This window comes from Chelonus insularis, unplaced genomic scaffold, assembly GCF_013357705.1.
Source record: "Chelonus insularis isolate UGA/USDA-ARS -01 unplaced genomic scaffold, ASM1335770v1 contig_17_pilon, whole genome shotgun sequence".
Classification (NCBI taxonomy): domain Eukaryota; kingdom Metazoa; phylum Arthropoda; class Insecta; order Hymenoptera; family Braconidae; genus Chelonus; species Chelonus insularis.
The window spans coordinates 90556-116299 of record NW_023276415.1 but is presented as its reverse complement, the minus strand read 5'-3'; the positions used below and the strand labels follow the sequence as shown (position 1 = coordinate 116299).

Sequence of the window (25744 nt, the reverse complement as noted above, 5' to 3'; positions counted from 1 at the left end):
TATAATTTCCAATAAGAGTGAATTCTTTCCAGATTTTGTTTTTTAAAGTTCGATTAAATCTTTCACAAATTGATGCTTTCAGATTGCTAAATGTTGAGTACATTTTAATATTATACTGTTTCATAAGTCCTTCAAAATCCTTATTATAAAACTCTTTGCCTCTATCAACGTGTAAATGCTTGGGAACTCTTTTTTTTTTTAAAATAGTCATCATTGCAGCAGTGACATCTTTACGGTTTTTAGTTTTAAATGGTATAGCCCAAGCATATTTAGAGAAAATATCAATAACTGTTAATAAATACTGATATCCTTTGTTGTAGGATTTATAAGCAGTCATATCAACAAGATCAGCTTGCCAAGTTTCATCAAGCCGTGTGATGTCCACATGGCGTCGTTGGTAATTTCTTCTGACTGGCCTATGAAGTTCTTCGGCAATTCGTCTTTTTTCCTTATTTATATTGTTCTTGTTGTTGTTGCGGCTGAGTGCTGAGCGAGGAACTTTTGTATATTCTCTTCCAACACTTTTATAACTTCGGCTTGTTTACGATTTGCTCTTTTTAATGCACGCAATCGATCTGACTCATGAAGTTCAATTGTTTTATTCAATTCTTCTCTTAGAATTTTTCGATATTCTTGGGAAGATTCTATATGCTGTTCAACTTAAACATCAAGAGTTTTGATTTTCTCTGTATTTCTTTCAATTGATTCCTCTAAATGTGAAATAAATTCTTTTAAAAAACGTAATTCTATTTCAATAAATTTTTTTAAAACTCCATTTTTTTTTCAACAACCTCCAAGGATACAGCATCATTCGGATCTATTGTTTCACCAAGATTGCACAATCTTTTATTATTTATGTCATACTGATGATCAATTGTTAATTTAAATCCAATACCAGGTGGTCCTTGGATGGCACTTTTTTGCACATCTTTGGTTAACTGACGTCCAAAAATATCAACACACATCCTTTCGCCTCAGAAGATAATTAAGCAATGAGTTTTTTTGTGATCAGCATTGAATTAATATATAATTCCAGCTTCATGTAATTCTTCGATTATAGATATTATTTCATTGTTGTGACCAAAATTCCCAGCTACACGCGATGGAACGAGTAGACGCAATCGATCAACAAGTTCATTTGGATCATCCCAATAAACATAGTCCAGTGGTCGATTATGATTTATCATATATTTCGGCAAACCTTTACCACTTTTCGGTAAATACTTGCTGATAATATTTTGATATTTCTTTGAATATTTATTCTCTCTAAGACATCTGTCAGGGTGATAATGTTAATGATAGGCGTGAGTGCTTTTTAAAATTTGTCCATAAGTTTTTTCGTCACTTTCTGTTGTTATATTTTCATCAGGTGATTCCATAAATAGCAATTCTAAGAGACCAGGAGTGCTTTCATATTTTTTATTACCAATGTAAACAAATTTATCATCGAATCTCGCTTCAGAATTACCAACCATCAGTTTATTTTTTAATTTCCTTACACCGAACTTCGTATCCAATTCCTTTACTTGATGTTTTGAATCGAATTTTTATCGGTGTACTTTGATGAGGAGCAGTGGTAAAAGAATCATCATCAGTTATTGCACTATTATCCACATCAAAATCATCGTGTGTTGTTTGAAAGCTTGTAGCTCCTTCTATAAAATCTTTTTTGATTAGCTCTTCTTTTTTTACATCAAATTTCTCTGTTTTCATCGGAGTCTTGTCCACTAATTGTTGTAAAGAAGTTACGACGGGTTTAAACATTTCGTTTATAGATTGTTGAGTTATTTCTCGCCCATGTTTAATAATTTCATGCTTATGTCGTATTGCGTCACCCGCTTTCGCAATATGATGCAAAATATCAGCACGTTTTTGCATTTTTCTTATCTTCATACTATCACTTTGATGACTTCAACACAAATGCTCTTTTTCTCTTGTTGTTGTTTAATTTATATATCAATAAAGCAATCAAATCCTTTTCTATAACGTCCACAATTAATTTCTCTATCTTTGTCAATAACGACGAATCCATACTTATCATTCCAACATTCAGAACAAAGTTCTCGAAAATCAGAAAATGACATATCAGTGTTTACATGATCATCATGAATATGCTTCAAATTCATATCATCTTGTCAGAAGAGCACGAGAAAATTTGGATTATCTCGCACTAAATGTTTAGGAATACGTGCATAAGTTTGGCAGAGATAAAAGCTATCGACATCTTGGTGTCGTCCCATACAAAAATAAGCACGCATATTATCTTGTTTCTCACACGCTACGTCATCAAATATCATCATTGAATTTGGTTTTGCTTGCTCTGGTTCGACAACTTCTTCATGTTCATTAAAAGGAAAATAACCAATACCTTCTACAGGTTCAAGTAATTTTTCCAAAAATTTATATTTTGGTTGATGTATGGATTTAGAATATAAATATATATTTTCAAATCGTAATCCATTCGGGTGTATGATAAGAGCTAAGAGAGCATTTGTTTTACCGCAATTCGAAGGGCCACATATCACGCCGCGAACGCTACTCGGTAATAAATTACCATGGCGTTGAACTTTTACAGTTTGTAGTACGACGTTGTCGAAATTCGATACTGGTAATTGAGTTATTTGTTGCTCGAACTTCATCTCGATATTAACTGAAGAGCTAGAGTATAAACGCGCGACTTTTATAGAAATTATTTTAGTATGGCTTGGGTTATGACACAGTACACACGTGGTGCCGGTTTAGTTAACACTATCATAAATAAATTGCCATTAGAGTTACATATTCCTGGATATCAGTATTATAGACCCGGAACGAAATTACAAAAACGTTTAGAACGTGGTGATCCTGGTGTAAATCCGTTAGACGCAGCGTGTAAAGAGCACGATATTGCGTATTCAAAAAATCGAGAAAACGTAGAAGTGCGAAACGCAGCTGATAGAGTGCTTGCTGAAAAAGCTTGGCAAAGAGTGTTTGCTAAAGACGTGAATCTCGGTGAAGGAACTGCTGCATTAGGAGTTACTAACATCATGAAAGTTGAATCAAAACTTGGAATGGGTTTGAAAAGAAGATTGGGAAAGGGTTTAAAGAAGAAACCCCTGAGACAAATTGTAAATTCTGCAAAATTAATGATGAATTCTGGTGCAGATCCCACAAAATCTGCATTATCAGCTGCACGAAAAGCAGTAAAAACGATTGGTGGAAAAAAGAATGTTCGAGTTCCTCGTGTATTACCTGTACCGACTAAGGTTGGAGGTGTTTTACCACTTATACCGATATTTGCCGGTCTAAGTGCAATTGGTGCTTTAGCTGGTGGAGCTTCAGGTATTGCAAAAGCAGTTAATGATGCTAAAGCTGCACATCGTCAATTGGATGAAGCAAAAGGTCACAATCAAAAAATGAAAGCCACAGCTTTGGGTAGAGGTTTACGTTTTAAACGACGTAAACGAGGATATGGTCTATACCTGAAACCGGCAAAAAAACGTATAGAGCTACCAAATCGAGCATTAACTAACATCGACATTTTGAGGTATGCTGAAATTGTGAAAATTCCCTACTCTCGTGGAGTTCTCATGAGAAATGATTTACCGAAATTTAAACCATGGAAAAATGAGTCAGCTATTATTAACCTGGATGATAAAAATGGACCTGGAACTCACTGGGTGGCATATAAAAAACGGGGAAAGAAAGCCATGTACTTCGATAGTTTCGGTAATTTAAAACCTCCACCTGAACTTCAAAAATATCTCGATGTTGGTAGCATACTATATAGTCATACAGAGCAACAAGATTATTCAACAACGAATTGTGGACATCTATGTTTAAAATTTCTCAGCGAAAAAGTTAAAGTCATCTGGGGACTTGGCATGAAATTCAATCTCAAAAGCCATATAAAAAGTGAAGATAAATAAAAAGTTTATCAGTCATGGACGATACTGGGTCTTGTTAAATTATTAACATTCAACTCTATCCCAAACATTGATATTGGAAATAATAAATTTTATTATAATATAAATAAACAAAATAAAATTATTGAAATACCAACAGGAAGCTATGAAATTGAAGATATTGAAAATTATTTGAAGAAAGCTGATCCTAAATTGTCAATTCCCATTAAACCTAACAACAATGAATTGCACAGTGAGATTTACAGTGATAACGCTACAATAAATTTCGAGCCAGATGATTCTATTGGTCGTCTGTTGGGTTATGGTCTGAAACTTATCTCGCCAAAATCAACACATACGACGGATTCACCAGTATATATCATGAAAATAAATGCATTGAGAATCGAGTGCAATATTACTACAGGAGCATACATAAATAATAAATTAGTGCATACAATTCATGAATTCTTTCCATCAGTTCCACCAGGATATAAAATCATTGAAGTGCCATCTAACGTCATTTATCTTCCAATCACCGTGCAAGCAATACTATAAAGAAGAGAAATAATAACAATTCGTTTGCATGTGAAATCTGTAAAATAATGGGTATTGTTGATGAAACGATTGTCGGAAGAAGCTATAAAACTGAGTTACCATGCAAAAAAATTGTCAGTCAACGACGAAACCTCAAACGACTAAATCGTCAGAATATTTCGTTTTTGAAGAGCTTGGGCCTTCGCATACGAAAAAAGTCAAAGGAAAAGTGTGCTGTTTTGCGTGTTTATTGCCATGGCTGCGGGAGAGGAGACATCAGCTATCAACAACAACGATGAAATCCGGATTGCTGTTCAACATCAAGATTTGTGCTTATTGCCTTGCAAGAGTTCTCTTCATATTACTGGAAAATTTACGAAAACTAATGACACTGCTGTAGCATCGACAACGAAATTAGTAAACATGGCATTATGTTACTTATTTAAAGAAATACGATATGAATTGAATGGCATTGAGATTGATCGCAATAAAAATGTTGGTCTTACGAGTGTCATCAAAGGATATCTATCACTTCATCCAAGTTAATTAAATTATTTAGATAATACAGGTTGGATTGTCAATGATGAAAAGCTTATGGATAACAAAGGATACTTTGACATTTTGTTGCCATTGAATATGTTATTGGGATTTGCTGAAGATTATCATCGCATTATTGTCAATGCTAGGCATGAACTTGTTTTAACACGTTCAAACACCGATCTAAATGCAATAGTACAAGCTGCAGCTAGTACAGATGAAAAAATTACATTGACGAAAATTGAATGGATGATTCCTTACATCACAGTGTCGGATCCAAGAAAAATACAATTATTAAATTATATTGCCAAGGATCCGCCGATAACAGTGAGTTTTCGATCATGGGAAACTTATGAATATCCATTGTTACCGAGAACAACGAAAAACGTCTGGATGGTGAAAACATCAACACAATTGGAGAAACCGAGATATGTTATATTGGCATTTCAAACAGCACGAAAAAATGATGCAACAAAAAATTCCAGTCAATTCGATCATTGTAATTTGAGAAACGTAAAACTTTTTCTCAATTCACAATGTTATCCATATGGCAACTTGAATCTTGACATAGCTCACAATCAATATGCATTATTATATGATATGTACAAAAATTTCCAAGAATCATATTATGGTAAAGATTCAGAACCTCTTCTCACAAAAGAACAATTTATCGGAAAAGCACCTTTAATTGTCATCGATTGCTCAAAACAGAATGAATCATTAAAATCTGGACCTGTGGATGTGCGAATCGAATTTGAATCTACAAAACCGATACCCGATAATACATCAGCATATTGTTTAATCATTCATGATCGAATTGTTGAATACAAACCTTTGAGTGGACAATTAAGAAAATTATTATAATGGAACAAAAATCTGTTCAATTTAATCTTCAACCGAAAATACACATAATGCATGCATGGACTTATGCTTACAGAGCAGCCAGACAAGGATGTTGGGAAGAAGCAGCTCGAGATAGAGAAAGATTTAGATTACGAATAGAAAAATGTAATATTATAATTAATCCTGTATTATTGAGAAAAACTGATTGTATAAATAAAACAAAATGAATTGTTTTTATTTTTATAACACATTTTACAAAACATTTTATTCTTCATTACACATTTTACAATCCTTAACAAATGGTATAGGGCCATCATTTTGGTCGTCTTTTGGTGGATAATGATTGTAACATCGTCGATACATTTTAAAATCCTCATCTGATTTCCATTCATTGGGCAGTTTGTCCCATGCAGTGTCAATATTATTTGCAGCCTCTTCAATGATGAATTCTTTCGTTAAAAGTTTTAAATCTGTTGGATTCAACTTGAGTAAATTTTTGGTTACTCGATAAATTCTGATTGGTCTGATATCATCATCAAGAATCGAAATATTCTCAAAAACCCATTGGTTCAGTTTCTTTACATTCGTAAGTGCACATTTGTATCGATGGAAGTATAGACGTGGAAGTGCTATATTTATTCCTTTATTCACTATTCCTTTGTTGTGTTGGTCACGATGTGGACACATGAATCCAGTAACATCATAAATTGCAAAATTCTCTCTTTCCAAGTTAATAATCGGAATATCTGTTTTTATCAATGATTCCAGGAAATATTGCACTTCATAATCTCGTACAAAAATATAACGTACGTTGTTCAATGTCTCTTTGAAGTACTTGTCCAGTGTTTCATATGGTGTATCACCAATATCCCATGAAAGTCCATGATAATATTTTTTACCAACATCAACGTCCCATTCTTCATCAATATATAATTCACTGTAATCACATGGTGGTTTAAATAAAAAATGATACTCGGCAATTTCTTCCAATCCTAGCCATTTACATGAAGCCAACTCTTTCACAATCACTTTTCCGTTAGAAAAACGATAGCCTTTTATATCAATAACGAGATCTATGGTGATCACTCGTTCTCTCTGCAAGACTAATTATGAACTGAGAAAAGAGTCCCTCAATGGCTCTAATGTTTTGAGCTCCCCACTGCCGTTTTTCACCCCTTCTACCAAAAAAAGTGGGAGAAAAGTTAATGACGTCATTTCCATGAAAATAATTGTCTCGAAAATTCAATAGATTTTTTTCTATCTGTTATTTTTTACTTGATTATTGTTTAATGGATAAATTACCTTCTTTTTCTCCTTTCTTCTGATCAATTTCTTTCCTTCGAGGTTCAAATTCGCAGCTATTTCATTTGCCACCAAAGAATATGAGTTCCAAATTATCTTCTTTGACGTAATCAAGTAATTTGTTGGAAGTAATATTATCTTCTCTCAAAGCATTTGACAATCTTGATGGTAAATAAACAAAGAACTTGTCGTCGATTGTTGCAGTTAATGCACCACCATGATTTGTATTGACTCTTTTCAGCCCAGTCACTCTGTATCTATGCTCTACTTGTAAGTCAGCCATATGATGTCATTGACATAGACGCGGTTCTTATAAAACTGACAAAGGAACTTCTAAGAACTGAATATATCGGTTAAACTTTCTAAGAACCGAAAATTCACCGATAGAGTGTAGATTATATTAAACAGACGAGACATTTTGAAATCAGTTCTGCTACGAAAATCATCGAATCCACACTTAGTTGTGCACTCTTGAGGGAAAACAAAGTAATAATTACGTTGTCAAGTTTAATACATTGTTGAGTGAAATAAAATACAAAAATGGATTACATCAACAGTATTGCGAATAATACTCGAAGACCGAAGAAAAAAATGTCAGAATTAGAAACTACACGAAAATATCAAGTGACAGGATTGAAAAGAGTAAAATCAAGACATAGTGACGCAGTCATTGCCACACTAGATGACGAATTCATAGTTTTTCTGCCAAAAAGATTAACTAAAGCATTAAAAGACGACACTGGATATAACACCTTGATCGACTTTATGAAGAAAGATAACCTATCACTTCAATACATTGGTGGGAATTGGAACAATTTCAAATTTATTGAAACAAATGAAGACAATACCCCTCAGGATTCCATGATACACTGAATGGGCAGGAAGTAGATATTTTCAGGAATTATTGTAAGAAATTTATTTAATTATATGTTTTTGTCAATTATGAAATAAAATTTGTTTAATTGCAATAAAAGATCTAATTTTGACAACTCAACCTTCTCTGTAAAGTAAGGTTTATGCATTAAATTGATTTACTAAAAATAGAAGTATCAAGAATAATTCAATAATAGGATAAAAATATATAAGTTGAGTAAAATATACTTTTAAAATATTTAAATTAAACATTAGCATCATAAAAATTTCGAACTTTTCAAAATCCACATTTCGCGCGTCATTACAACAGTGCAACCTGGTGGAGAAGATCGATAACAATTACCGACACTAGATTGGTAACAATTACCAACTGCAGATCGGCACAGCGCCATCTAGCGGAAAAATCGGCAACTAAGCCCACGGTCGGTAAGTTGCCGGCTTAGGTGGTAAATTGCTGACACTGTCGGTCATAGTAGAGTGATTCAGACACACACACACACACATATCTACTGAGCTAGCAACCCTCAGAAGGAAGGCTACAACCTTACCTAGAAAATTGACGAGCTCCAACTCATCAACGAAGAGCTATCACTCTTCTAGGGGTACGAGTGTGAGCTACAACTCTTCACCGTCTAACCCAAAAGCCTATCTACTTAAGACAATCTATAACTCGTCCCAGGATACGCTGAAAGCTCACAACTCCTAGAGGGAAGGCTTCAACCTTACCTAAAGAACTGGCGAACTTTAACTCGTTAGAGCGGAGCTACAACTCTCCCACGGACTTAATGCTCCAACTCTTCATTGCTTACTAATACCAAGAGCACTCCTGGCCGGAAGGCTAAAACCCTCCGTGGTTATTCCTGGTGGCTACAACCTTTCAGGTCTCACTGATGGAAAGCTTCAACCAACGGAACTACAAGGCTACAACCATTTAGCCAGAGCTACAACTCTGTGATTTACAACGTGAGCTACAACTCTCGTTGGTCTCGTCAGTCTAGTATTTCAGAAACAAGTGTGTTAATCTCTGAAGAATCTACCACTTTTATACTGTTTGACTCCGTCCACTTAGTTAGTTACGTGGAGGAGTCGTCATGAAAAGGGGGGAAATTCATCACAAACATCCCTCTTTTTTTGTTTTTCATGAGTTCTTAATTCTATCTTTATTTGTTCTCTGGCCTTAAAGGCAAACCTACTCGGAGGATAAATTTCTTAAACATAATCGATAAACTAGTTTGATAGATTGCCTACTAAACTTTTTTCCTACTTCATCTACCTCCAGGAAAATAACCTCGTTACATAATTTTTTTTTCTTTAACTTTTTTAGTAAAAATCCAACAGTTTATTAGTCCAACAATAAAGTTATTCAAATTAGGCATATTAATTATTATTTAAAATTGCTCAGCCTAAGACTTTAGTTATGGAGCATTGAAAAAAAATGTAAATATGAAACTTTATAAAAAAAAATCCTCTTAGTCGATAATTACTCGGAGGGATTAGGTGTAGCTCTTAAGGTATGGACCAGGCATTCATTCGTTTGGGTGTACACTCGTAAGCATTAATGCCTGATTTGTATCTTGTGAGTGATTATCAATGGTGGGAATGATTTTTATTCATATTGAGTTTCTAATCTTGAATTCTGAACTTTAAGGTTAACTGTAAACATTATAAAAATTCCTATTATATTTCCAATACGATGTTTTAGGATGTAAAATGATTTTCTTTATCATTATAAACGTACAAAAGTTTGTTTTAAATAATAATAATCACCAAAATTTCCTTAAAAAAAGGTAATTAATTACTTACTATTTATGCATCGAAATAAAAATGGCCGTTCAAACATCACAACAGAGAACTAAAATTTATGGATGGTTTTAAAACTTTTTATGATTATGGATATTTGTAAGAAACTCTTGTACTTGTCTAATGATAATAGTAGATTATACACACGAACCGAAAGCGAGTGCGTATACGCGTGACTTGAGTGGCGTCATCTCACTGAGACGATGATTGCCATTAGGTCCCGTGGTGCAGGCGATCTTTTATATACTTAGGGTAATGATGAGCGTGGTTTATTCTAGCCGTAGAGGGGAGACGCGGTCGATTAGGGACACAGTGGAAAGGGCTCCTCAAAAATTCCAGTTTCAGCAATAGTTAGACTTGTAATGGGGGTGAAGGGAGCAAAGCCCCCTGAAATGAAAGTAAAAAATTTTTTACTTCTAAAATGATTTAAAAAAAAAAAAAACGTTCATTAATTAGATGATAGTGTAAATAAAAAAATACTTTTTAAAAAAGATAGATTTCATGATTTTATTGTGGATCTTCACTGATAAAAATATATATTATTTTATTACGAAATAAATAAAATCAGTTTAGTTTTGATTTTTACGAAAGAAAAAAGAATATTTCTAATAAACAAAAGTACTTAAAATTAGTTAGCTTTCACAAAATAAACAGTGATTTTTCTCAAACTTTACAAAAAAAAAAATACTTTTTGGGAAGAAAAATAAACGAACTATTATCTAGTATGATAGTGAATTGTCACTTGGCAATATTGAAAATTAAATCCACTCGTTGTTGAAGTAATCTCTGCATTTTTAAAATGTAAGATACAATTTACGTTTGAATGAGATGAATCATTAGGAACAATTTCAATCATGAGAAGTCGACAGTCGAAACAAAAGACTGAGTACAAGAGAACAACATTGATGGCAAGTGAGCTATCCGACACATGCGCGTATAGACCGTGACCCCTCTATTGAGTATAATTTGCACAGGCCCATATTTTAACAATCGATTTTATTAAATCGAATGAAAATAAATTGAATAAAAAGAATAACATTTTTCGATATACTGCTTCGTTTTCGAGATATCGATGTTTGAAAAACTAAAAAGTTTCAGTTTTGATATCTCGAAAATCAAGTGATATAGCGAAAAATTTTATTCTTTTTTTTCTATTGATTTCATTCGATTTGGCTAAATCAATTGTTAAGTTGTAATCCCATACAAATTAACTTTTTTTAATACTTAACTTTTTATGAATTTAAGTGATTGTATTATTGCACTGGTCTCTAATCGATGGGTTAGACCTCCCTCTACAGGCATGATAAGCGCGACATATCATGCCTGTAGTATATAAAGAAAATTATTTTACATCCTCAAACATCGTATTCAGAATATAATAGTAATTTTTATAATTTTTACTCCCGAGTGAATACTAATTTTTCTGTTTATTATACACAACGCATTAATTCCAAAGCAGATTAAAGAAAATGGTTATTTAATGATAATAATAATTGAAGTAACCGTATTGGTATATTGGGACGTGCTAATTCTATAACGTAGGATAAAATGGTGGGAGGCCTCATCACGCAGCGATGAGGTACATTGGCTCCTGACACGAGCACGATACCTAAAATGGACTAAAAAAATTGTTTAAGATATTTTTGATTTTTATGCTCTCAGAATAAACAGGAATTCATACATAAATTCTTCTCTTAAATATTACATTATACTCCAACAAAAGCGAAAAAAAAATTTCAACCCTATCTATTGGGATATTATCCATATAGACCTTTGGAATCACACCTAGAGAGCATTTCCTTTTTTTTTTTAATTTCAAAATTATTCAGCTTTTTTGAGCATTTTAAATATATTAATCAAAAGAAAAATGTAGACTACCACACAAAATCCAAAATCACGCTTACACGATTATTTGCCTTAGACCAATATCTCCGTATGTAGATTTTTTTTAAAAAGCCTCAAAAATTATCTTGACACTACTAATATATGTTACGATATGTAAAAATATCCATACTGGGGTTATTTTCTTGATGCATAGTATTTTCTAATTTAGTATTGATAATTAAATTTACTTTACTGAACATTTGTGGAAAATTAATACCTATGGAATAAAAAAATGAACATCCTACAATCTGGTACAGATACATTTATTTTTTCTTTGAATATTAATGTTCAATACATATCCGATAATGAGGGGTAAATTGTCAGCCGGACTGCTACTTTCAGTGGTCTCTTTTCGACTGAACCTCATCCAGTTTATGAACTATAATGCATATAGTCTACCTACATATAGACATTTACTTTTGGTATCGTTTTATAGTTATGTGACACATCAGTATTTTGGTATAATATATAATGTTCTGAATACTGTGAATGTCATTTTCTTACGTGTACAAAGGTGCTCCATCCGCATGACCTCTAAACCACATCACCATGTGGAGAGAATCAGATTCTGTAGGTGTTATATCACAAGGTAACTCTACAGCTCCACCCTCTACAGCACTAATGTTGAATAATGGGACTGAAACAAACATTATTCTTAGTTTTTAATTCTCAAAAAAGGGATTCATAAAAGGTCAAACGAGATGAATATATTAATGTGTACAGAGGTATGGATTTTAATGACAAACAGTTTATCGTTCGTAACATGTATCATTAACATGCTTAAGTCATGGCTTATTCACTAATATACTAGTGAAATGATGTAAATTTTTACTTGATTGACGTAATGTACTTATAGTGAGTAATTGTGAAATATTTAGTTTAATATGAATTAGTATAAAAGACAATTAACAGAAGAAGTATATTTTCAGCATTAACACAGCTAATCGTTCTATCAGTCTCATTGACTTAATTTTTAGGAATGAAAAATTGATTCAGATTTTTGTGTCAGAAAATAGCAGACTAACGGATCTAACAAATACTAGGAACGATAAACGATAAAAATACTCATAGGAAGTATTTATAAGTGAATAAAGATATCTATGGTAGCAATTGTAATAATTCTAATTTTTCATTGTTGAAAAGAACATTAGATAAATTCTCATATGTAATAAACTTTAATAAGGTTGGGTAGTCACTTCTGCGAGTTGCGCAGTGTAGGGAAAGTCCTATGCTTATACACTTTTTTCCCTATAGTGGTCAAAATTATATACAATATTAGATTTTTCTAAATATTATACATTCAAAGTTAAAATACTATATTCTAAAATGAATTAACTTCGGTATGAGAGAAGATTAATGAGTTAAAGATAATAAAAGAAACGATTGAGAACAAGCGGAACTGCTAGAAAAAGAAATTAAAGACACCTAAACAAGCTGAAATGATGAGAGTTGCTCATCTTAACATGATAATCTCAAGTCATTTTTTTGTAATGAGAAATTATTATTGTAAATAAAAAAGAAGACATAGATATGGATTCGCGTTAATTATCTTAATCAAATGTGACAATTGTCTACAAATGATTGTGGTTTTAACAGGAAGAAAACATTAGAGATCTAAATTTTATGTTTGTTTTGATACAAATACAAGATTAGCACTTAGTAGATTGTACTCATAAATATGAATATATAAATATATCATAACGATGAGCTTTTCATGAATTAAAATTCATAACTTTCTCATCATTTTTTTTAATCATTCTTTTATACTGTTTGAATATTTTTTTACTCTTCAGAATTAATTGAAATAATATTTCAATAAAATAGGTACATCGATACAAATATTAATATTTAAATATATAAAATCACTTAAATAAAAAAAAAATAAAAAAAACTTTCTGTGACTGGCACCGAACTCTGGTCGGTGAAATGTCAGTGCAACGCTCTAAACACATAGCTATTATGTTTACACTTTTCCTCGTTATGGTTGTAAAATAAAAGCCTCGATAAGTATTTTTCTATGTCCTAATTAATTTTTGTCTCTCAATTTCCATTAGCAGCAAAGTTATAATTCTAGAGTAGCCGTAGATATTTGACGCTACGTCACCTGCACTTTTTGCCCCATGTAACTATTGCCCCTTATTAAACTAGCGCGCTCTCGCGGCTCATATTTACAGTGCCGAGTAACACCCTACTCTATACTGAAAAGTTCGCTAGTGACGTCACGACGCAATGTTTGATTGTAAATTTCGATGAATAGAGTCAAAAAATACTTGTTCGAATTTTCCGTAAATAATGAAAAAAGTAATTTTGTAGATAAACATTTACGATAATTTTTTGTTGCAATGGACTTTCATTCAATTTGAAAAAGAAGTTAATTCGATAAAAATTTCGTCAGACTTGGCCGAAGTTCAAACGTTTTTGCTGTTTTAAAATTCTTTCAAATAATTATTGAAAAATGAAAATTCTGTTATTCACAAAGTCGTTTTGGACGTGTACATGGAGCGACGTTTTACTGACATCGGATAATGGTAGTTTTGGCAAGATACTGAACTATATTAAATTCTCATACCACCTGCCTGACATTAAAACAAATTGTACAGCTTTACCACATGCATTCTATAAGAGAAATTATTCACGAACTTAAGTCTATTTAGCATATGTAATTATTGATGATTCAATAAATTTTAACAATTTTAGGAATATTAAATGGCGGATAAAATATAAACATGCATTACAGATTAAGTGCCAACTTGAGAAAACGCGAAATATCCCACTTTCACCTATGAATAAGAATGGCTGAATGCTTTTCAGAAAACTTCCAACTTTTAATCTTTAAAGTTGAATATCTTTTTAATAAACTAATAAAAAATTATCATATATGCAGCAAATGAAAGGTCATAGATGATGTAAATGGCGAATGTACGTATAGTTCGCTTATATCCCACATAATTTTCGTGTAAATGAAGCAAACTTGATAAGATTGCGGGGAAGAAAGAAATACAAAGTTTTGTGTATAAGAGTGTCTACTCGTCGCATGACATGACAGACAGGAAAAGAGTGACGAAAAGAGAGAAAGAGCAAAAGTAAGGCGTGACATGGCACGAGTAACGAGCAGTTACTCTTGATCCGCTAAAAACAGATATCGTTCGATATCTGTAAAAAAACCGGTGCCACGTCACTGTTGTTTGAAAATTCGATATTTTCAAATTGTTCTACATGCTAAAAATGTTTGAAATCATAAAATTGTGCCGAGTTTGACTTGCCATCATCGCAAAACCTTGAAATTGTTTCATGAATTGTTTAATAAAAAAATCAAATAAGTGTGCGTGAGAAATTGTAGATCGAATGTTTGATCAAAATATACATAAATATTTGATAGCATAAATCTTATTCAGAATTTTTCTTCAAGTGTGTGAAGTATACCACTAAAACTTTCATTCACAAATGAAGGTAAAACTTTGCGCCATGTACACAGCCCAAATGACTCTGCAAATAACCAAATTCTTATTTTTGAATAATTATTTAAAAAAGTTTTGAAACACCAAAAAAGTTTGAACTCAAATGTAGTGCTATGTTATGTATAAAATTAAGTCTTTTTCTTCTTTACTTTCGATGAATTGTGTAAGAAAATACTTTTTCGAATTTCCTTAAAATAATTTAAAAAGTAATTTTGTACATGAAAATTTACGATAAATTTCTTTTGCAATCAATTTTTACTTAACCTGGAGAAGTAGCTAGTTGAAAAAAATGTCATAAGACGTAGCTTAATTTTTGTAATGTTCTCTGTTGATAGAAGATTTCTGGATAGAATTCTTATTTTTCGTGATGATCTCGAGTTCGATTATCTATAAAAAATTTTATTAGTCTTAAATATAGACGTTTGTTCAAATTTATTTTTCATTCTTAGTAATAATTATAGCTAGGCAAGTTAATTTGAGATAAGTTGGACAAAGTCGAAGTGATACCAATATTTCCACACTGCAAATCCAAGTCTGTTATTTTTGTAGACACTTTTAACACGCTAAGCCTTTTTAATGTTAAATGCCGTAAACAAAGTATAGATTGTTCACACACTATGAAATGTGTGAAAAGTGTCTACAAATAATGTATAATTTGTTTATGGATATTTTACATTGAATACGCTTCGTGTATGTTATTTTAACACGTTTGAGGAATCTTGGGATTTGCAGTGCACCAGGGTAAAGAGATTGAGTCTGACAAAAGATATAGGATGTATTGGGTTTTCTCTATCTGTGCTACGATACGAGCTTATTCTCGTAAATTTGTCAGCGTAAATGCTATTTGACTGGTATGAACAGTAATAAAATAAAAGAATTGATAAACGAAAATAAGGAACCATTCATTTTTTCAGCCAATTCATAGAATCTCTTATCCACTGTAAATAATCGATGAGGCATGATTACTTTACAAAAAAATGGATTGATTGACTAAAGTTTTAAATAAGAATTTCAACGTTTCTATGTCCTATGTTTGAATGACCAGCTGATTGGAAGTCAGGCGGCCATCTTCATGTCGATAAATTATCAACTCAAGGCATCATTCAATATTTTAGGTGGTCTATTGACATAAATCTGACACCTAATTTGACCTCTTATGATTACCGCCTTCTTCATCACGCCATTCCCTGCTTTTCTTTCTCACCAAGCACACGCGTGTTGAGTCAAGACATTCAATTCACTAGTTAACTTCCCATTAGGAAGTTATTGAAATTGGGTCGAAATTTGAATTTTTATCGTATCTCCACATTTCATGGTATTTGCAAGCATACTGACCAATTTTTAGAATGATGTGTGTACACGTACGTACGTATGTATGGACGTCAGCATTTTTTTCGTTTTCAATATCTTAAGAACGGATTGAGATATCGACTTCAACAAAAATTAATCCGAAAGATATTATCAAAAAAAAGATCTAAGTGAAATTTGAACAAATTCGGTCGAGCCGTTTTTTTAATAACAAAATAACTCATAAAAAAACGAAAAGATTAGCTATTCAAAATACTTTTAAGTCGAACAATAACAATTTCATTTGAAAATTGAGTCGATACTGACTAGACAATATTGTTCACAACCAAATATGACTTTCAGCAATTACACATTGTTTATAACAATACGAACTTGTTATAAACAATTAAAAATTGTATTTATTGAATAAGTAACATGTATATCACATGTATATGGATGTTTTCAACAAACATTGATTACAACTATTTAAATTTGTTATAAAAAATTACTAATGGGACGTTCGTCGTGTTAGCACAGACAAAGTGTGCTCAGACCTATTTTTTATTTCTAATCCAAGTAATCATTTAGTGCTTAAGATTATCATTGAAGTGCAACAATCAATTCAGGCAACTTCAGAGGTGGATTTACGACCCACTTCTCATCGACGAAGTGACAAATTCAATGCATTACACGTAGGTTAATCACCACATGCACATTCATCATTCAAAGAGTGTACAGTGTATCTCTCAGATATTCAAATTAATTTCAGACATTCATTTAGACTATTTTGAGAATATTAAAACTTTTAATTCAGTGAAATTATTGTGATTATTGTAATTTGTAATTGTGATATTAGAATAAAACTAAAAAAGATAAATTCCTGATTTCCTATTGTATTTCAATCACTTAACGGCATCTACTCTTCAAGTTGAGACTAGGCATTACTCGCCTAGGTATTCGAATGTTAACAGGGTTCGCTTCCCTTTGAATAATTATCATTTTGCTCGAATTCTTAACAGTATCCATATCCAAAAATCAAATAAAGCGCAAGAGCGCGCTAGTTTGACAAGGGGCAACAGATGGATAGGGGGTAGAATGTGTAGGTGACGTGGTACCGAGTATCTACCGCTACTCGAGATTTGAGACGAAATATATAATTTGAAATGATTTGGCCTATTTTCTATGCTACATAGTTGTATATTGTGCCGTTTTATTAGTATACAGAGCAAGTTTTAAATTTATTAGGGATAGAAAAAATTTTAACATGAAAATGTTTTATTACCCCGGTAAAACAAACCAATAATAGGTATTTATGCTATAAGTCGGAAAAGTGATAAACTGGCATGCGATATTTACAAAACTCGCCTCTAATCGTATTGTAAATATCTTATGCCAATTTATCACTATTTACACTTATTGCATACAATCTTTTATGTCATCTTTGTCTTAAAAGTTAACTTTTGAAGCTGTACAATAACTATAATACATTAAAAAAGACATCTTCTCTATTGTCATCAATTTAAAGAATTTTTATTAAATTAAAAAAAACCGATCTTCAACTACACTAATGTAATATAAGTTTTAAAACAATAATATGTATTTATTCTTTATTAAAATGGATTGCAATGCTTGAACAGTTATTGATATTAAGATAAAAATTCACTCCTGGTAGCTTAATTTTCGATGATAAATCAAAATTTTGTTCTGTTATTGTTGAAGTAATATTTTGAGTGTTAGATTCCTGAAGAACACATACTCTTCCTGACAGTTTGAGAACTTTAGCTGGCGGTTCTCTTATTAAAGTACTAGAAGTATGTTGTTCATCTTAGGTATTTAATACAACTTCAATATTTTCTTGATTATCTTTACTCCATGATAGAAGATCAATATTGTCCCGAATCGAAATAAAAGTTTTGCTAAAAATCTTGGAAATGTACTAGTAGCATTCGTACTATCAAAGCGGAATTGTGACTTATAATATCCTATAGGATAGTATTCATAGATATATAAAAAAAGTTCTGCATTACGCTTCAAAGTGTCACATATGTCTCAATATGATAAGCTCGGACGTAAAGTAGTATATAAATGTACTACTTTAATTCGCTTTAGGGTATGGTAAGGTCCAGTGTTTCCAGCCGTTTTAGGATTTGTAGGACTAAAGTGGAATCTATATATTCATTAATATTTTTATAGTTATTGATAATAATAAATTTAATTATAAATGTATGACAAATGTTTTACATTGTTTCACTTTTTTTGTTATTTTCTGCACTATTAGTATTTTTTTGGGATTTTTTCTTTTATTATTAATACAGCGTATGTGATCGAGACGTCAAACTTGTGGTTCAATATAACAATTCAGCCAAGCTGAAATAAAGAAAAAATTATGTAACTTTCTATACAAACAATAATTACCAGCGTTTATAAACGAAAAAACTTACCAAATAGAGCCTCAGACAGTTCGTCATCTATCCCAGGATGCGTGCCACTTTTTCCAATGGCACTATATTTATTGATTGATTTAAATCTCTAACGATGTTTCCCTTACATGTGTTTTCCAATCATATAAGTCCGGTTGTGAAGCATAACATCTTTTTAAAGGACAAACGATTGTCTCTTTTGGAAGATGAATGTTGTGATTTACTGATATCTTATCATGTGTCTTTCTTGATCGCATGGTTAATTCTCCAGGTAACTAATAAATATTAAATAAAAATATAAATCAGACAAATACAATTAATCTTAACTATTGGAAAAAGTTGATATATTGCTGAAGTTTACCTGGCTACTTTGGCGAGAGGGTGACGTGGATTTTTTATTCATTTCAAGAGCTTTTTCATCTATTTCTACTATTTTATGAGAACATTCAAGATAACCTTTGCTAACTGTTAAATAATTATTAATTCTAAATTATTAATTTAGAAAAATAAAATTTCAACCTCTGCATATGTATGTAAATGTGATATGCGTTATACACATTAATATAAGATTAAATGTTGTCATTGGCCTTTGTCAATTATACAAAAATTTTTTATCAATATCTGATATAATCATATTATCACAACCCCTTTTATTCCATGCTATTTTATCAACATAGTAATTGAACGTTTTTTAGAGAAATTTTCTGTGCTTTTTGCCTTTGCCCACGGTATAAAAAAATTTTATAATAAGTTATTGGAATACAAGAGAGTAATGAGAACAATATTTTTTCGAACTCTATGTTATTACCAAACATTGCCTTCAGAAGTTGTGGATGCACTCCAAACCGTGATTGTCTATTACCTTTTGCGGTCTAGCTAGACTTCAAATAAAGCTAGCTGTACTAATGTTGATTTTTCTTGATTTGGCTTTAGCTTCAGTTTTTATCTTGTCCACAATGTTAGAAGGGAAATATATTTTACATTTTTCTGCTATCAATTTGTAAGAAAACCAGAAAAAAATATTTAAAGTAATATTACTATTTCGATTAATCAATATTTATTATTAAGTGAACGAATTAATATTGATATCGACTACAGGCCAATGTCATTAACTTAGCCATGTAGTGTTAATTCTAAATTATTTTTTCGTTGACCATGGAATGCCATATCCAAAGCTGCCTCTGTCATTCGAAGAAACTCAAGATCTCTTTCGATAACTGTAAAATAATAATTATTATTTTTAGGTATTACATACAGAAATTATATAAAATATAATTTATGAACCTTCTTTCGAAAAAAAAAGAATGTAGAGCTCCAATGGCTCAGTCATCTAAATCATCAATTCCTGATTCGTCACTTTCTTCATTATTATTTATTACAGGATCTGTTGAGTGGTTGAAATTTCATTGATCCTTCATATTCTATTCAACATTGTCAGAATATATTTCTTGTTCTGGCTGTAATGTCGAGTTATTAGCTGAGTTTGATGTGTTTAGTTTCAGAAAATTTCCATATACTGATGGTACTGAAGACATGAACTGAGAATCTATTTCAGTGTTGCTTTCTATATATTGGGTTATCTAGGGTACTGATTGCGGTAGTATTATCTGTCATAGGTGTACTTGAATGTGATCATTTTTCAGAAAATATTCCTTAATTATTTAGCATATGCCAAAAATTTCCTGTACATCCATTTTCTGTAGAATTAAGAGGAGTCGATGTCATCATCGGTTCATGAAATCCAGAATTTATTACAGTCGATGGAGAGAAAAATTCATTCAACGTATTTTATATTAATTGTGTAAATGTTGAATTATTCTGATTATTAATAGATTGTTCTCTAGGTTGTTCAAGTGTAGCAAAATTTATCATGCAATTCGTTAATGTTGAAAGAATGGATCCCGTTCATATATTTTTCTACTGATTTTTCAATAATATTATTTATGTTGAAAATACTCGATCGAAAAGCTAATGGTTTTATCGAATTAATATCTTTAGTATTTTTTTTAAATCATTTTTTTACCACAATTTTTTGTTTCAATACAATGATCGAAATATTCATGTTCTACATTCTCAGATAATAATGAAGAATTGAATGCTTGTTTATTGATTTGACTCTTTGATGTAATATTCTTTTCTTTGAGTAATCGTTTATCAATTATACTTTTTAACATTTTTGCATCAGATTTTTTCTTAGAAATCGAGGATTTTCGTGTTGAATTTTGGTCTAATGAGGTTGTTTTACTAGCTTCTTGAATATTGAAAATATATGTTTCACTGCCTAACTCTGTAGCTAAGTTGTGCATGACTTTTTTTTGCTGCTAATTGGGCAGATTTATTAGCTTCTTCTAACTTTTGTTTCCTTTTAATAACTCTCTCATAAAATATTTTGGTATCACTATCGCAGACACAGCCATATTTATCTAAGCAGATCTTGTTCAAATCCTCTTCAGTAGCTACAATCGATTTAACGATTTATTATTAAATATAAAAAGCTCATTTTGCAAAATTTAATAATAAAAGAATATGTATTTATGTTCAACAATTTTTTAATACATAAATCGTTATCAAAATATAAACATAAGTTTTTGAATCAATCACTTAAATAATGGAATGAGTTTCTTATTTATTATTCAATGAACTTCATATTTCTAACCTATTTTTTATTAGATTACTTGGAACAAAGAGACAATAAGTATGTTTGCAACATGAAAAGATTCTTTTTGCACTTATCTTGAGACAACAAAAGATATACTTACCTCCAAATCACGAGTACCTTTTTCAGTTTTATTGTTTTTCAATGGAAGGCCCACTACATCATTCTTCTCTTTTCCTTTTAGCAAACACGATAATTCTAACACGTCTTTTGAGCCAGTTTGAATCCACTAGAATGAAAAAAAATTTCTCTTCTGTCTTGGTGCCATTTTACCATTAAAAACGGTCAAAATACAAATAACACTGATAATACGTTCAAGGAAAAAATGAAGAACACACAAGATTTATCTTGCTTAATATGAAAAGCTAGCTCAACTACGCATAAGTATCTGCGATTAGTCATTTTGTCTGTCACATGATCATGATTTGTGATTTACGCGCGAACCGGAATATGTTTGTACATTTTTAGATTGATTGATATAATTGTGTAAGAGACATAAATTTTTTCTCTCTCAGAAAATTAATTTTTCTCCCATTCTTTTCTTTTTAAAAATTCAAATGGATGACTTCCGGTCATTACGAATGTGCAAAAATTGGCATACATATTCTCAGATATGTCAAGAATATGTATGCACATTTTTAGATCTATCGAGGTAATTATGTGGGAGATATAAATTTTTTCTCTCCCACATAATTATTCTTTTGCGTTAAAAAATCGGAAAAAGTACCTAAAAAAGTATAGCTAGATCGACAGGAAATACATTTAAAGCGCGTAGAACTCAGAAAAATTCTCGCGCTGATAAATTTCAAGCTCAGAAAGACTTTTGAAGTAACCAGCATGAGCCCAAAACATCCCCTCTTCCCTCACCGTATAGTGTCTTTGTCACACCTACGGTTCGAGTGATCATTTTACTCGCACTTACGCTTTACAATACTCGGCGCGTGCGCAGAAGTTTTGTGTAAGTGCGAGTGAAGCAGAGAGATATGTATTGCTCTCTGTCGCACCCAACGGCGAATTTCATAGATTAAATGTTTAATTTTTAATTCTGCACATTTTGAGCCCAAAATCGGGCTGATCGGTGCATTTTAACCAAAATGAGACGATTTAAATAATTCATTGTTAATAAAAATAATGAAAAAATCAATAAAAAAAAAAAGTTTTCTCTGAAAATGTACTTTAATATCTCATTTTTCGAAATAAATCGCCACAAAGTGATATTTGCAGCGTTAAGTATTTTTAATTAATTTTCTTAGACGCGACTGGAGCTTTCGTCGATAGTGAAGCTTCAGTCGCGAATAACTTTTTATCTATCATAGATATGAAAAAAAGTGTTCAGTACTTTTTTAATTAAAATTGAATTCTGAACAACTTTTATTTAAAACATTTTTTCATATCTATGATAGAAATCGAGAAATTCGCGATAGGGGGGCAGCTTTTCGCGATTTACTCCCCCCCTATGCGTGCCAAACATTTTTGACTTACACCATCGTGTTCCTCGCGAAATTTTCGATCTAGTTATCTATAAATCATCACTTTGGCCGCAGCAAACCAAAATTATCCCATTTCCCTCATTTGACTGGACTACGAGTCTAGTTTTAACATTTTTACATCTAAAGACGAACAAGTGGTTCAGTCTTGCCCAGCCAGGGCCTACGCACGGGGGGCCTGTTAGGCCTAAAATATCATTCTTAACGCAGTTTACACCTATGATATCGATCTCAGGATTTGTTAGTAATTCCATAAGCGTAACACGATTATTTACTGTTTCAGTTTAGGTGAGATTTTCACGTTGCCCAAATTTACACTAATAAATTTAGAAATAATTTTGCAACTGATCGCAAACCGGGAATATGTATTTTTTCTCCCCTTTCTAATTAAACGCCTTTAGCTTTTTCATAGTTTTTTAGATATAATTTTTGTTCAAAACGAATATTTTCACATCGTTTTGGCCAGCCACTTACTTGTTTAATTTTTAAAAAGGTGTTAATATCATCAGTCAAAAGACCTCGAACGTCTGTGTCATGGTTATATTGAATCATCTGATATTTCCATATTTTCAATACATTTAAAACTTCATAGCCTTTTTCAATAGCTTTTCGTCTTTCGTCAACGATCCATGTACCATGCAATACACACTCGGCGATATCATTATGATAAAAGCTACCCTTATTTATTGTTTCAGCACATGCTCTACATAATACAAATAATCAACGACACGCCGACCATCGAATAAGGGACTTCCTTTTCCTAAGGTGTAGAACTCAAACACAATCATAGCCGTACACACATTATCTTCCAACGTTTTTGTAGATTACCGGTACGAATTTCACCGCGTTTGGCATAAAGTTCGGTGACAACGAGTGAGCGTTGAAAGCATAAATTATCATTATTTGTGATACTTAATATAGAACGCTTAAAAATATCTTTGAATGTCAGCTTTTTACGACCACGTCCTTCTACTCCTCGGATAATTGAAACCGTCAAAACAATGTTATCGTTACTATTTAAACCACCGGCACTTTGGGCAATTTTTCAAAGTAGCTCCTACAAATCGTACTTGTATATCATTGTGGTGGCCTAAAGCGAGACCATATTGGTCCACTTGTCAGCTTTTAATAATTAATAATAAAGGCTGTTCTATCACGCGATGTACAACCTTGTGTAATGTATGTGGTAATATCAGCTAAAGCGCCCTCAAACCATTCTAAATGATTTTGATCCCGGGCCGGTAGGGGTATTTTTATTAGACATTCTTTACCTGTAATTTAAAACTTTTTGAAATTTTTCACCCGCTCTCTATCGATAATAAAACAATAGCCCGGTAGATAGATAGCCGCAAAGGTGTTTGATAAGGTGCCTCTTTCCTAAGGTATATCTTTAGGTTTTACGGCTAAAGGTGGTGAGCCACGTACTTGAATCGAATTGTCTAACACAGCTTCATAAGAGACATCAGCAGCAGTTGAAGTTGATGGTTGAGGCTGATCAATGTTCACGATGTCAGCATAAGTAGATGGCTGAGGATTTTCATCTTTAGCCACATGTTCGTTTTCTTCAATTTTAATTTTGTTAGCTTCAAGGCTACTATCGGCTTCTTCTTCAGTTTCAGAATTAGAAGCTAAGAGGATATATTTGTATCGCCGCTCTGTCATACAAAGCCTTTTAGAAATGTACATTATTTAACTGGTACATAATAAATTAGGAACATCTTATCATATTAACTGAGAAAAGGCAAAACACACGTAGAATGTCCTTTAATACTGCTCATTAAAACCTCAGCGGCTTTAATGAGCAGTATTATGTGGACGGGCTAATAAATGACATGGCACAAGTAATATAATGCGTCTAAATAGTCTCAATAAACACGAGCGTGATGAATTATTCCATCGTTCAAGTCTAGACTCGGGATAAAACCGAGCAATCGCTGGTGATCTATCACGAAGATAACGAACAAGTGTTAACAAAGCAATCATGAAAGGCGTCGCGTTTGACTCAACCATGTTGAAAAATAAAGATACACTTTTACAGCTGATTAGCAGTTAGAAAATGCACGCACTTCGGAGCTCTTCAGAAACTGGCGATTGAAGAATTATGTTTGAAAATGCAGCAGTAGATGTTTCCATATAGTGCATATTTATTTCTCTCTAGAAAGAAATATTACATTCTCTCCTAAAAATTTTTACGAATTTATAGAGAATATCCCACAGTTGATTAAGTGTTTTGACAACTCTGATTCTGATTACCGAAAATTAATCAATAAAGAAAACAGCTGTGCTGGTTATTCACATACTTTTATGGTACTGGGTGGAACAAAATAGAGGGGCAAAATGCTCAAAACCTTGCCAATTCTTCATACAAAGAAGTACTCTTGAAGGAACGAATTTGATTCAAAAACGCCTAAAAAAACTCCAAGCAAGCATACCTGTAATTACTGAATATATAAGGTTGATGGTGACCGCTCTAAAAAATGAATACCGGCAATTCAACATACTATCAATACTATACACTTGCCTGTCGCCTTAATATATACATTTGGAGCTACTTATCTTCAACGGTAGGAAATAATGACAAAAATTCTCGAACAACTGGCCACTGTCTACGAAACATCCTCGGTTGTATCAGTTATGGATGTCGAAATCATCGCTTAAGAATTGTGCCACCTTTTCAATGAACACGTTGTAAAATTATTACAAATAATTTTTTGTTAACATTTATGTATAAAATCACTATAGTAATTAAATGTCAATAAAAATATTATTCACCTTCCCT

At 32.1% G+C, this 25744-nt stretch overlaps 1 protein-coding gene across 1 annotated transcript in view; it reads right to left on the bottom strand.

Annotated features, from left to right (window-relative positions):
- LOC118064294 (neural cell adhesion molecule 2-like) overlaps window positions 1–21128 on the bottom strand; it is a 433677-nt gene extending 412549 nt beyond the window's left edge. The window contains exons 1-2 of the mRNA XM_035078796.1: window positions 20846–21128; window positions 12162–12294 (exon numbers count right to left, since the gene is read on the bottom strand). Of these exons, the coding sequence (XP_034934687.1) occupies window positions 12162–12294; window positions 20846–21128 (416 nt within the window). The remainder of the gene's footprint in view (window positions 1–12161; window positions 12295–20845) is intronic.
- Window positions 21129–25744: the final 4616 nt, after the last annotated feature.